At 45.7% G+C, this 14,854-nt stretch overlaps 1 protein-coding gene across 2 annotated transcripts in view; it reads left to right on the top strand.

Annotated features, from left to right (window-relative positions):
* VPS41 (VPS41 subunit of HOPS complex) overlaps positions 1-14,854 on the top strand; it is a 190,384-nt gene that overhangs the window by 159,615 nt on the left and 15,915 nt on the right. For both annotated transcript variants that reach the window (XM_014585758.2, XM_027769762.1), the window contains 6 exons: positions 494-621; positions 2,502-2,646; positions 4,615-4,656; positions 4,795-4,845; positions 5,901-6,038; positions 13,129-13,183. In XM_014585758.2, coding sequence (XP_014441244.1) covers positions 494-621; positions 2,502-2,646; positions 4,615-4,656; positions 4,795-4,845; positions 5,901-6,038; positions 13,129-13,183 — 559 coding nt within the window. The remainder of the gene's footprint in view (positions 1-493; positions 622-2,501; positions 2,647-4,614; positions 4,657-4,794; positions 4,846-5,900; positions 6,039-13,128; positions 13,184-14,854) is intronic.

Here is a 14,854-nt window from a genome sequence, read left to right on the forward strand (position 1 = left end):
CAAGGCTAGATGGGCAGCCGATCTCCCCCCGGGGGCAGCGTGTGCCGGGCAGGGCTGCTGTGCACGGTCGTGTTGCACAGTGCTCGGTGGCACGACCTGTTGGGTGGGGAGCGTCCCTGCCGAGATGGTGTCTGTGACTGGCGATAATGTCATCCAGGTGGTGTAGGTGGCCTGCGACGAGAAGGCCCACAGTTCACACTGTTCAGTGGTGCTCTAGGGAAGCAGCCGAGTGCCTTCCTACTCGTGCATTTGTAAAGAGAAGGGCAGGAGCGGATGGCCCTTCCACTGTCCCAGGACTGTCCTGTGGAGATTATTCATACAGTAATTCTCCCTGCCCTCCCACGTCCTCATCCAGAAATGGATGAACTGTTTATGACCAAAGTCGTAATCATAAACCACTAGGTCCGTCGCATGAGTACTTTCAAGCATCAGTTAATATTTGGACTGTTAGCCATGTGAAGTGTTCTCTTTCTCTTTCTTGCCCCTTGGTTAGGGATTTGCCACGTTGGTTCGAGAATGGCCAGGAGATCTGTATAACAACTCAGTAATAGTTCAAGCCGTCCGGGATCATCTGAAGAAAGACAGTCAGAACAAGACGTTACTGAAGACCCTGGCAGAATTGTGAGTGTGTCTGAGTACTGCTTTTTCCTCATCGGTCCACACGGGAGGTTTTCAGACTTCAGATTTGGCAGACTGTGAACGGGGAGGAAACCTTTTACGCCATTTCCCATCATCGCTCTAAAAAGCTTTCGTACGCCTGACGTGCACAGCGAGACGGTCAGGGCCGAGTATGCTGCTGAGCGGTTGTAACGTGCCCTGCTTCCCAGGGAGGGGGCCCTGGCCCACAGCACATGGCAGCAGTAGGGGCGGGGGGTGCCAGGTTTTAGAGCATTTAAGCAAAAAGTGGTTTCTCAGGGAATGAGGCACTGGATTCTGTTAACCTCAGATCTTCGAATCAGTTACCTCCCCAAAATCAGACTCTGTAACAACAGAGGTAACAATTCCTTGGAGAATCATTTTAAGCTTTAAATGAGATGTCATTTAAGCATGGAGCTGAATCCAGGCTCAGAAGATGGAAACTTGGTTAATGTTTCTCATACTTATTGGGCACTTCTAGTGACCCGGCTTTCTGCTGGATGCCTGTAATACAGAGGTAGCTCAGAGACACTTGTGCCCTCCAAGGAGCGTCAGTCTAGGGAAACAGAAGTATACCACTGGGTGGGACCAGCAGATGGCGTAATGGTTATGTCGCTGGACTCACACATAATCAACCACAGTTCGAGTCCCAGTCCCGCAGCTTAGAACTCACACTAGGTGTGTATGTGTGTGTGTGAGTGTATGCCCGGGGAGGTGACTTCTCGTTTTCTGTCTCTGTTTCTCTCTGTCTTTCCAGCAAGCATACACACCCTATAGCAAAAAATCTCTCTAATGTAAAAATTAAAAAAAAAAAAAAAAGACAAAAAAAAGGACACTGCAAGTCTATTCAGGAAGACTGCTCCTGCTTCAGCCCCTGTGAAGCATTCCTTCCATCTCACACCACTTCTGTCACCTCCCATCTTCTGACAAGGGAGGTCCACTAAGACGGCCCGGAGCCCATGCCTGTGTTGGGCTTTGCACAGAGGAGGTTGTGTTTGTGGCTTTTGCAGTTGGAGCACTAATGGTCATCTCTAGGAAACATGGCTCCAGATGCCCCTCGGCTTCTGAAGTGCGGTTAATAATGGGCCAACAGTGCAGCTTCAGAGCTGGCGAGGGCCTATAACGTGGAAACCTTCGTTCCCACAGAAAAGCACACTTCGGCTCTATGCAGCCCCCGTACAAATCAGCTTTCGGGTATGATCTGTTCATCACCTGAATGCTGCTCGTACGACTTTTAACTGAGTTTTCAGTTACTGAAATGAGAATTTCCTTCATTCTGGAAAATAGTTTCTTTGTCTAATGTCTGGATTTCTGTCTAAACTTTGAGACTGAACTCCCAATAAAGGAAGTTTTAGCACTTGAATACGGTAAGTTTTCTGAAATTTTAGTGTGAGGAAAAGAAAAACATTGGTCATGTATACTTTAATCTCAAGAACTATCTTTTGAAATAAGGGTAACTTTCCTCTCTGGACAAGTGTTTCAGTCTTGTTTCATTTGTTTTGTTTTTAGAGAGATTTTGCTATAGGGCGTGTGCACTCACCACAGAGACAGAGAGCGGAGAACGACAGATTGACAGAAAGTGATAAATCACACCCCGGGGGGATGGCCATGCCGCAGTCTATTCTTCATTCTTCTCTCTGGAGTTTGGGCACACACGCACACATTCCGGTGCAAGTTTTAAGCCGCCAGGTCTGGGAACTGAACTGCAGTCGACCGTGTGGGAGTCCAGCAGCCTAACCATTACTCCATCTGCTGGTCCCCGTGTGTCTGCTTTTAATGGTGTAAAATATGACCTGAGTGTATGTGTGTTTTATTAATAATTGGAGCTCTTGATGAATATTATTGTAACAATTTTGTGTTACCAGGTACACCTATGACAAAAACTATGGCAATGCCCTGGAAATATACCTGACTTTAAGACATAAAGATGTTTTCCAGTTGATCCACAAGCATAATCTTTTCAGTTCTATCAAGGATAAAATTGTTTTGTTAATGGATTTTGATTCAGAGGTAACGTATTCCTTATTTTAGTACTAATAAATTATAAAGTTAATTTTTATTATGTAATTAATTATATAATATATAGTTATATTCCAATTTATTGTAATTAGACATCTGTCAGCTGCTGGGTTGATAAATGAATCCCATGGCTTGTCTGTAGGCTCATCATACTCAGAATTCTCCGGATGATGTCATTTGAGGAGATGGCATTTGGAAATCTTTTTCTTGATGTGTGATTGTTTTATAAAAGCAATTGTAATTTCATGTGGAACTTTTACAGTTGTGCATGCAGTTGTGTGCACATCTGTGTGTGTGAGCACATGAAAAATAATCTAGTTATAAGTGTTGGTGATAGAGCTAACGAGGTTCATAAAGTACTGAGTTCTTATTTAGAAAATTGAAATTTTAGATAAATAAAAAGGGAGAACCCTAAGATTCTAAAAGGATTCATGTATTTTCAATTGTATTTTACTAAAAGGCATTTTTTTTAAAGAGGTTTTTACTGTAGGGTGCATGTGCTCACCGGAAAGACAGAGACAGACAGACAGAGAAACAAAAAGTGAGAAATCACCCACCAGGGAGATGGCCACGCCGCAACCCCTTCTCCTCCATTCTCCTCTCACGATCTTGGGCATGCACGTACATGCACCCAGTGCCTGTTTAAGCCACCAGGACTCGAACTGTGGTCAACTACATGGGAGTCTAGCGACATAGCCATTATGCCAACGCTTGGTCCTTAAAAGGCATTTTTTTGTATGTTAGTCTCCACAAACTTAAATTTGATCTAGACAGAAGCTAGAACTACCTCTTTTTTCTCAAAGATGTTTTAGCCCTTACTATTTTTTTTTTTTAAATGAGTCAAATCTTCAGGTACTGTAGCTTTACAAAAAGAATTATGCAGTTCCAAGGAAATTCGGGGAGAGGGGTCTGCTTCTCTGGTAGAGGATGAGATGCCTGTATAAAATGACTTGCCTTTCCCCATGCCCACCCCACCATGTGTCTCCAGAGCCTAGTTTTGCTTATGTAGCTGTGAAAAAAAGAGCAATGAGCTGAAGCTAATTGCCATAGAAGGTGAGAGGGAGGGAACCAAGGAGGGAGGGAGCAAAGTATGTAAGAAGCAAGAAATGGAAACTCACTTATTATCGATAACATCCATGGTAATATCCTTGACTGAGCCAGTGTGTGCAATTCTAGATGGGAACACTCATTTTGTATGCTGTGATGATACACAGCGAATGAATGTAACATAAATAAACGTAAAATGAAACAACAAAGAAGATTTTTGAAAAGGACATGGAACTTTCCTCAATAAGAGGCGACATCAGGGTTGGTCTGTTGCAGCGTCCTCGTTTTCTGGAGAGCAAACTCAGCTTTTGGTGCCCGTCACTAGGCCAGCAAGTCAAGGCAGGACCAGGTGTCCGGTGGGACGCTCCGTTGATCATCTCGCTTCCTGGTTCCCTGAGACAGGACAGCGCGCTTGTTTATGAATGTGAAGGACAGCTAATCGTCAGTTCTGGAAGTTCCCAGGTTTTACCTCAGTGAGAAGCTGTGGGGATCTTGGTCTTTTTGTGGCTCTCATCCTCTTCGTGTCTCCTTGCATCTGTGGAAGCGCCTAGGGAGACTTGGTCCAGGTTTAGGTGAAGTAAGGCTCATGTCATGGTGCTGGTGATGAGGCACATGGAAACTTCCAAAGGTATCTGAGATGTCAAGGGGCCTCGAATGTATTGTCGAGATGTTTTGTATTTACTAAATTAGAGCAAGGTGCTGTGTTCTAGTACTACGCGAAACATGGGCCTCAGGTTGAGACCCATTTGAAAAGGCCTTTCCTTACAAGTGTCATTTTCATCAGGGCCACTGGAAAGCTGAGGGGCTCCTGCAGTAGAGAAAACGAGCCGTCCCACCTGACCCGAGGTAGCCACATGCATGCTCTCCCTACAGAGCCGATTTTAATGACTGGCTCCTTCTTTCCTATTTCAGAAAGCTGTTGATATGCTTTTGGACAATGAAGATAAAATTTCAGTGAGTATCTTTTGTTTATAATCTGTGTTACCAGATTCTGGGACCACTGCAGCCATAAAGGAAACAGATTTTGATCTGATCATTTTGCAACCGTGTTTGTATTTGTTTATTTCTTAAGTTTAATTTTTTTCCCTCTAGATTAAAAAGGTGGTGGAAGAGTTGGAAGACAGACCAGAGCTGCAGCACGTGGTGAGCATGACGGCCATCCTCCTTTGCCCTTCTGACTGGATCGGGGGGTGTGCCCCTTCAAGTACTGGTGTGAAGGTGCTGGAGTGAACTGCAAAAAGCTTAGTTCTCAGGTCGGGGGTTTGACCCCAAACTGTTCTGTAGTTACTAAATTAACAGTGTATGTGACAGATCAGAGGCAAGGGACACTGCCGGTCACGTCCTCATCCCTGTGCCTGAGGGTATAGCACATACTCCTGTATGATAGACTGCCTTTCATATAATCACGGCAGAAATGGCGACCAAAGCCAGTGGTTCCCCGCCAGACAAGTTCTCTGCTAAGGAAGTACCACGTAGCCACTCCATCTGGGGCCACGAAGCACTTGGGGCACAGCCTGTTTTGGTCCCTCCCCTGACAGTGCTACTCCCACGTCTCTCGTGAAGACCTGGTGGCTGTGCCATTGAGGCCTTTATCCTAGATTTCCCGGAGGGCGGCTGTGGCTTTCCCTGTGTACGCGGCATTTTCCCGCAAACGCAGGTCTCAGTGAGACGCGACTGAGGAGGGGCTGAGTGTGTGAAAACTAGTGCCCTGGCTGCTTGGTTAAGAAGCACCTGGCTTTTCCCACTCCTCTGCTCCCTTTTATACAAGACAAGGGAATTTCTGTCCTCTAAGACGCCACTAATGAGGCATCTCGTTTCCGTGGCGGGGCAGAGGTGATGAGATACCGTTTCATCGTGCTCAGTGCACGGCAGGCGAGGTCCGTGTGATTTACAAGGACTAACTCACTTAATCCTCACAACAGCCCATGAGCTTTTCGGCAGGGATGGTAAGCCTTGCCCCCGGTCATGGAGTTGGTCAGTGGGGGCCACTCACCAGGGCCCTTCTGTAAGAGCGTTGGAATCCCCGTGTCTTCCCAAAGCTGTCCTGTCGCCCATCACCTCGAGGTCTTTCCCAGGACTGCTCTCCCAGCTTGTCCATGGGGGCCGTGTGGAACTGAGAGTAGCAACCATGACCGGTAGTGCTTTTCTTATTTTGATACTCTTGGTTTTCTTATTTTAATATTCTTTGTTCCTTCTAGTATTTGCATAAGCTTTTCAAGAGGGACCATCACAAGGGGCAGCGCTACCATGAGAAACAGATCAGTCTGTACGCCGAGTACGACCGGCCCAACCTACTGCCCTTCCTCCGGGACAGTACCCATTGCCCGCTTGAAAAGGTAAGATTGATTCTCTGGCTTACAGGATTCTGGTGAAGATGTTGTCCTTGAGGGTGAGCTCTTTGAACTTCTTGCCTTCCTGTCTCTGTCTGTCTATCCCTGTCCAAGGGGAACACTGTTGCTGTCAGAGCAAAGGTTTGCTGGGGTGTTCTGATGGAAAGAGGAGGTCCTGCGGGATTAGATTTGGTGAGGAGCTCAGATATTTCTGTCACAGGCTTAATTATAAAGAAGGTTAAACCCAGAGAGCCTCAGGCTCAGTCCAGCATCAAGCCAGAGTGATGCTAGGGTCCCGAGTCTGTTCCCAAGGTTAGAAGCACTGACAGGAGTCACAGAATGCACGATGCCACCCGCGTAGTGGCCGTCAGGACTCAGGTCTGGTCCCGATAGCGTAGGTCCCGCCCCTGTTCTGCTCTAAGTTGCCGCTTTCTGCTGATCTGTGTTTCCACACGCTGTAATTCCCTTATAATGACCCCTTTACTAGTTTCTCTTCTACTTACCTGTAAATCCTTCAACGATAAGGAGTCTGTCTCCGTTCATTTTATAAGCCTAGAACCCAGAAAACAGTAGACGTTGGCAAGAACCACATCACAAGTGTGGGGATGAGTGAGAGAATTACGCACAGGTCTTAGTGCCAGACTGAACCAGTCAGCCTTATAACACTCCTGTTTGAAAACTGTCTGTGATATTTCCTATGTGTGCCCCAAGGCTGAGCAGAATTAAGGCTGATTGCATCCATTAGTTCTTGGTACCGTTTAATGCTGTCTGCTATGACAAATGTCTCACCATTTAAGAAAGGATAGTAGTGATAGCAAATGCCTTTCAGTCCAGTGAATCAACAAAATGTCAATAAAAACTATTTAACCCATAAGCAATATGCATAAAGAAGTCGATTGATAACATGCAGAGTGTTAAGGTGTTAGAGGCGTATTCAGGGCATGGTGACCCATTCTTGTGTATAATTCATTTCTGGCAGGATAGTAGTTATTCCTCCTCATACCTGGTTGCCTGCCTTTGCTACAATTGTTGAAATAAGGGGTGATTTAAAATTGGCAGCTGGTTGAAATCTTCAAGAATCCAGATGAACCTTACTTTGAATTGATAAATACCATACAGTCAGTAATACTTGGCCCCAAACTGGGTAGAGATCCTGACATCACATCAGAAATGCTTTGGAGACATCGTTTTCCAGAGTCAAGTGCAGGATTTGGAATTGCTGCAATTTGTGTGTGTGTGTGTGTGTGTGTGTGTGTGTGTATGTATGTATGTATGTATGTATGTATGTATTTATTTATTTATTTATTTAGAGGTATGTGCTCGCTAGAAAGACAGAGAGAGACAGAAAGCAAGAAATCACTCCCCAGTGGGGACGGCCATGCCACAATCCCTTCTTCTCCATTCTCCTTTTGGGATCTTAGGCACGCACGCACGCACGCACATGCGCCCGTCGTGAGTTTAAGCCACTGGGTTCAGGACTCGAATCACAGTCTACTACATGGGAGTCCAGTGATGTAGCCATTACGCTATCTGCTGGTCCCAGAAATCACTGCAATTCTTAAATTGAAAAATTAACCATAGCAGGACCAGCAGATGGCATAATGGTTACATTACGAAATTCCCACGTAGTCGACCATGGTTTGAGTCCCAGACCCAGTGGCTTAAACTCACACTGGATGTGTGTGCATGTGTGCCCAAGATCCTGAGAGAAGAATGGAGGAGAAGGAACTGTGGTGTGGCCATCCCCCTAGGGGTGATTTCTCACTTCCTGTCTCTCTGGCAAATGCATGTGTCCTGTAGCAAAAATTTCTCTAACAAAAAAATATTTTTTCTGTTTTAAGTTTGTTGTAGGGCGCATGCACTCATCCAAGAGAGAGAGAGAAACAGAGAGAGAGGAAGAGTGCAAGAGAGAGGGAAAGTGAGAAGCATCCTCTGAGGGATGGCCATGCTGCAGTCCCTTCTTTTCCATTCATGTCTTGGGATTATGGGCACGCACATATACATGCCCAGCATGTTTTTCAAGCTGCTGGCTCTGGGACTTGAACTGCATAGTTGTCTATATGGGATCCAGCCACTTTAACTACCATACCACTGGCCGGCCTGACAATAAAAATTCATCCTGGTTTTTGTTTTGAATTTTTTCTTTTGTATTTTGTATTCTGCTTTCATGGACCTCATTTCCTGTAACCTCTATAAAGTGCAGTTAGAGGGACAGTGTCATTTTATATATGATAAGCAAAGTCTTAGGGAATCGAGGCCCAAAGCCCAGAGTTCATAAGATAAAGGGCCCATATTAGGAACCCGAATCTCTTAACTCTAGGTCCCATATTTCTTCCATTATGGTGAGGAATCATTTTTTCAGGTTTAAAAAGTTAATTAAAATAATAATAATAATAATAGAGACCAGCAGATAGCATAATGATTATGTCGCTGGACTCCCACATAGTTGACCATGGTTCAAGTCCTGGACCAGCAGCTTAAAACTCACTCCAGGCACATGTGCGTACGTGTCCAAAATCCCTAGAAGAGAATGGAGGAGAAGGGACTGTGACATGGCCATCCCTTCTGGGGGTGGGGGTGTGATTTCTTGCTTTCTGTCTCTCTGTCTCTTTGTTTCTGGCCAGTACACGTGCCCTATAGCAAAAATCTCTCTTAAAAAATAATAAGAAGAAGAAGAAGAGATAATGTATTTCTTAGTATTACAAGCATCATAAAAGACATTTTTAAAAAAAAACTGTTAAACTGCCCTTCTGTGTGGGATCTTAAGAAAGTTTATGGAAAACGTGTGTCATGAAAAAACTCATTTTTTTCTGACCAAAATATACTTTAATTCATTTTTCATGAACTTTTAAAGTCCATTTATGTAATTTTTAGACGTGGCCATGAGGCAGCTAGTTCTCATTTTATAAATTGGATGTATTTGTGCATGGACTAGTTAAAAGCATTGTATCAGCTTTATGGTTTTGACATCTTTATACCTGAATTTATGCTCTCTCTCATATCTAATAGCATTCACAAGGTGGCAGTATTTATGAAATTGAAGGGATAGCACTGAGAAATGCAAAGCTTTTACATTTTCATTTAAGGAATATAATGAGAAGTTGGTATAAAAGATGACAGGGTCAAGGCTAGATAAAAATCATGACTTAATTTATAGTTGATGAAGTTTCTGTCGTTACATTCAGATTTCTAACCTGTTCGTTACTTTAAATCAGGAAAAGGAGAATTAAAATGTAGTACTCGCATCACGTGTTACTCCGTTTCTGTAACCCTGCTCTAGTGTGAATTGTGTATTTGTGTACTGTCTTAAAAGTCTTGGTCTCCCTTCTCCTCCCTCTAGAGGGAGCACCGAGGTCCGGGAACATCCAGGAGTCTAAAGGGAGGAAACACGCTTGTTTGCCGCATCTGGTCAATAACAGGAAACTGTCCCAGAATCCGCTCTTTTTATACTCAAATTTCTAGAGATAGCTGGGTTCTCTGCTTTCTCATTAGTGAGAGAAGGATCATTGATACTGTTAGAAACTAGTCATAAAACATTTAAAAAAAAAATCTGTGGCATTTAAATCTAAGAGCCTGAGAGGAACTTTGAACGGATCTGCTTGCATGCCGGCCATTCCTAACTTCGAACCTGCCTGCAAACACTGCTTCCACTTGAGTGTCATTGCTGCTAGCTTGTACGAGGACACACCGCATCGCTGTCCTGTGTGATGGTCTGGAATTAGGTTCTTCAGCATGCAAGCCACTTGTCACTATTGAGTATTTGTTTTTATTTTTCAGGAATTATTTGTTTAATTTTATTTATTACTATTAGTTTTTAATTTTTGTTTTGTTTTGTTTGTTTTTTGGAGAGGTTTTTGTTAAAGAGCACATGCGCTCACCAGACAGACAGAAAGTGAGAAATCACTCCCCCCCAGGGGGGACGGCCACGCCGCAATCCCTTCTCCTCCATTCTCCTCTTGGGATCTTGGGCATGCATGCACACGTGCCTGGCGTGAGTTTTAAGCCACTGGGTCCAGGACTCAAACCACAGTCAACTACATGGGAATCCAGCAACTTAGCCATTATGCTAACTGCTGGTCCCAATTCGTTTTTAAATTTGACCAGAGAGAGAAAGGGGGGAAGTGAGAAAGCAAGCCACCAGGACTCAAACTGTGGTTGTCCATGTGGGAGTCTAGTGCCCTAGCTACCATGCCACCTGCTGACCCCACTATTGAATATTTGACTGTGGCTAATGAGACCAAGGAACTGAATTTTAATTTGATTTTGTTGTAATTGATTTAAATTTGTGATTACTGCCTTGGACAACTCAGGTGAAACTTCAAACTTCAAACTGTCTTTGTGGTTTGAGACAAGCATCTTCTCAAGCATTCTGAAATGCCCACAGGAGGGGGGAGGTGACAGTTCTGTTTGAAACTTTCGAGTGGTACTTTAACGTTTAAGTGTATTTCCACGTACTGAACTGACTCGTGGATCCCGCTAGTAATAAACTCTGCTGAGTTCTGTAGCAGCCATCGTTCGGCCTCTTACTCGGCCGCTCCTATTACAGTGCCCCGTCTTCCTGTAACGTGGCGTGGTCCCACTAGACTAACCACCCGTCCGTCTGTATCTGTGGCACCAGCAGAATTCTGGGCGCTCGGTTGGCTTCTCTAACTTTTGGCTAGAATAGCCAGGTCCCCTGACTTCGGGTTGTCGGCCCTTTCCCATGCTGCTGCCTTGTCACAGGCATGCCCCGTCTCTGTGGTGGTGTGGCTGCTGAAGAGTTGGTAGCAGAGGTCCCTGGTGTGTCATGGTGATTGACAGGTGCGGCAGTGTAGGGACACGTAGGAAACCAGGCTCTTAATGGGAACGGTTGGGATTTTCTAGGTGTTAGCTAGGATTAGGTTCAGCTGAGAGTGATAAAATCTCCAGAATCATCTTGGCTTAAGCAGAGTAGCCATTTAGTCCACTGTCTCATGGAAGCCTCCTCGGAGTGGCCCTGCTGGGGTGGCATGCCCCAGGGTCAGATCAGAGCTCTTCCCCATTTTTCCTCCACTCTCCGTGACCTTGACCTGGTGACATACGGTGGTGCCATCCACATTCCCAGAAACAGATTGGGTGAGAGGCCTACCAATAAGGAAGGGCGGGTTCAGTCACCGTGCTTCAGAGGAATGTTCCAGAAGCTGCTCTTCTCCGAATGTTCTTCAGCTCCATGGTGGACGTTAGTCACATGGCTCCCCTACTGCTGGGGAGGTTGGGTGTGGGGGGTTGTTTTCCTTTAATTCTGGACAGTGACGTTGCTCTGAAAGAAACGGGAAGAAGACCTTAGAGAACAACTAGCCCTGTCACCTAATTTTACAGGGGATCTCGTGAGTGAGTGAATGGCTTCTTCCTCACTGTGATGTTCCCTCAGCCTCACACCCTTATTTAGATGGTGTAAGTACTTCAAAGCACTGTCCTAGTTTCACTGTGATTTTAAAGTAAGGCGATGCTTTTTCTTTTTCTTTCTTATGTCTCTTTACTCCTTTTCGGCTACATTGATCTCTGTGGTCAGCTTTTTTTGGTCATCTCCAGCCAAAGGCACTGATGTAAAATAGACAGCCCGCAGAAAAATTCGAAGTAAAAAAATGGAAGTCTTAACGCTAGCTCCCGTTCTTTCCCAGGACAGATCATTGCATCAAAAGAGCTCATTAACGTGAACTGCTCTTTTTATGTCCTTGGTTCTTGTTTTTAGAACAACCTTGGTTGGCTGTGTTTCAATGACAACTCTAAATATGCAACCCAGTTATTTTCTCCCTGAAGCCTTTTCTGCCTGCTCCTTTATTTAAGGACTATTTACTGCTCCCATACTAGGGGCCAGGCATCGCGTGCAGCATCAAGCTCCCCACGCGGGAGGTTAAATAATTAGGTGCAGGGTTCCTTGGCCCAGTGATGGAGTGCTGTGAGGCTGTGAGCAGAGGGTTCCTGGAGTCAGTGTCTGGGGTCTAGGCCAATTAGGGCCCATGGGAACATTTGTGTGATGTCCTTGCCAGGGCTGGAGAGTGAGGGAAACATTTCAGGCAGGGGGACAGAGAGGAGAGGTGAGCAGGGAGGGCGAGCTGCAGTTGGAGACCGGACTGGAACACAGTGAGAAGGCAACAGAGAAGGGGACAAGCGGAGGTCTTCTCGCCGAATTGCTCCCAGTTCAGATGCCATCTCTTCTGGGAAGCTTTTCGCACGAGGGCCACATGAGTTTAGTGCCCTACTCGAGGCACGTGGCTCTCTTTCCGTGTTCCCCCAGCCCTGGTACATTGCGTTGTCGTATCTGTCGTCCTCCCCGGACCTCACCTTCCATGGTGGACCCATGGCTGCCACTGCTGCTGAGCCTCTTCCTCCTGTGTCGGCACACTGATGTTGTTACTGCTGTCACCTTGTGTCTCTGCTCAGCCTGGCCTCGAGCACCCAGCAGGTGTGTAGCAAACATGTACAAGTCACTGGAAACTGGTTGTTTACCAGCATACACTGTTCTTTCCTCTGCCTGCAGAAATGCTGACATCTGTGTAGCTCTTCATTTCTTTACTCCATCGCCTCCTCTTTTTTGATCCTTCCTAATTGTCAGATGTATTTTTCCCTCTCACTTTAACAGATCCTTGAGCAGAGTTTACTTTTAAATCTTGTTGGTTGACAATAGAAATATCGCCAGGAAGTTCAAGTACTCACTTACGCAGCAGATGTTTACCAAGTACGTGGTGTATTTAATGCCAGGAGGCTGCACAGTGAGCAGCAGTCTTCCCCGGGCTTATATTCCCGTGGAAGGAAGGAGTTTAAGCACGACTGTGGATGTGGGGGGAAGCCGTGCGGTGAAGAAACCTGGAGAACCGTAGAGAAAAACCTTAGCGGGATGGGTGGGTCCTCTGTCAGCATCTTGTTTTCTGTGGTTGTTCAGCACATGTTCTGAGCTGCCCCACAGACGTTACCAGTGGATTGTGTAGGCCCCAGTGTCCTCCTGAGATGGGAATGCACGCAGCTCCTGCGAGACCTGAGGAGAGTCAGTGTTCCTTGTTGGCTTTTTTATTAAAGGACTGGCAAAATCCTTTCACACTTGTAAGCTTCATTTTTACCCTGTCTGTTTTAATTGAAGGCTCTCGAGATCTGTCAACAGAGAAACTTTGTAGAAGAGACAGTTTATCTTCTGAGTAAGTAGCTTTTATTCGTTTTTGTCTCCATAAACTAAGAAAACGGTGACATGATTTCATGTGTGTTTGAGTGGACATAGATGTTAGACCAAAGTAACACAAAACTTTAAGCCTATTTTGTATAAGAATTAAATACATAAAAACATTCAGACATTACAGCACAATAGAAAAGGAAGAGGGAGTGAGCAAATGCTGTTGAAGTAACGTTGATAATGTGGGATAAACAAAACCGTCCGAGTTACCACCTCACCACTTCCATTAAAATGAAGTGTGGACGGGTTGACAAGTTCATTTATATTAAAATTTCCTCCCAGCCGTTATCACCCTCAGATTGGTAGAAAATAAGTAATCTTCATCTTCAAAAATCATTCAATAATGGGAAGGGATGGAATTGGATATTGGGTGACAAAGGATTAGATTTTGGAGAGAAAAGAGAACTTTTAAATTAAAACATTGAAATTAAAATAAATTTTAAATGTAACCCAGCTGTCAGCCGTCCCTGGTCCTCTGGCTCCTACCCACACACGGTACTGTAGGTTTTGTGCCAGGCCTACCAAGACACAGAGCTGCCGGTCTTCCTGTTCCTCGCAGGGCACTGCGGGCGTGGGAGCACTGGGGCTCACGGGACCGCAAGGAAGGTGTCTGTGGGCTCTGTTGGTGTCCTCTGGCATCCACGTGCCACGTCTCTCCTCTGCCCCGGCCTCGTCTGCCCCAGCTGGGCTTCTCTGCCTCACTCCTGTCCCTCCTAAGAGCCCCCACCCTCCTTGGCTCCTTTGGCCTTTGTTGAAAAGAACCCAGATCTTCCGTTCCCATTTATGCCTATGCAGATTCAGGGGCACTCAGCAGCGAACCCGTGTCTGAGCAGTTAGAGGACTGCCTTCCTAGGAGGAGTGCTTCGGGCCGCATGTTACCAGATGGTAACCGCAGCCTCAGGTGGCCGGCAGCCACTTCCTCCAGTGTCCTCCTCGAGAAGTATCTCGTTGGGATAAATTTTGTCATAATGTCATATCTTAGAAGCAGTTAAAGACTAAAAAGGAGAGACGTAGTCTTATATTCATAAGAATCCTATGCACATTAAAAGATTAACTATTTTTTAAAGACAACCCTCTGGAAATAATATTTTTTCAGAAAAACAAAATGCTATGGAAGGAAAATTAAATGGAGTATCGTCTCGTTGACAAGCTAGCTGCCCTCCGTTGGTAATGGCTGACCACAGTGAGGAGGAATAAGACTCCTTCGCTGGTTTCCTAGGCCAGGGAACAGGGCAAAGGGCGCGGCCCGCAGCCAGGCAGTGCTGTGCTCCCGGGGTTAAAGCTTTCTACATGTACTGCACTAAATCTCAAGGAAATCGTTCAAACCATGAAAATGCCAGTGGCCAAAGGACGGAGTGTGTGAGCGTAGTGAGCCACGGCACCTGCTTGGTAAATGCGCCCGTCTCTCGAGGCTATCGGAAGGCTTTTCCCCAGATTTGGGAGAGATGGGAAAAGCGGAGGCCTCTGATAACCAAATCTGCAGTTGGCACAGATGTCTTCAGAGGAGCGTTAGACAGAACCACCTGCAGAGGCAAGGCCTTCAAGCACCGTCACTGTATCGAGTGCGAAAGTTTGAAAATCTGAGAAACGTCTGTCAGAAGGGAGTGAGAATCTGACAGACCTGGGCTCAAATTCAGAC

Source organism: Tupaia chinensis, unplaced genomic scaffold (assembly GCF_000334495.1).
Source record: "Tupaia chinensis unplaced genomic scaffold, TupChi_1.0 Scaffold000088_1, whole genome shotgun sequence".
In the NCBI taxonomy this organism is placed as follows: Eukaryota; Metazoa; Chordata; class Mammalia; order Scandentia; family Tupaiidae; genus Tupaia; species Tupaia belangeri.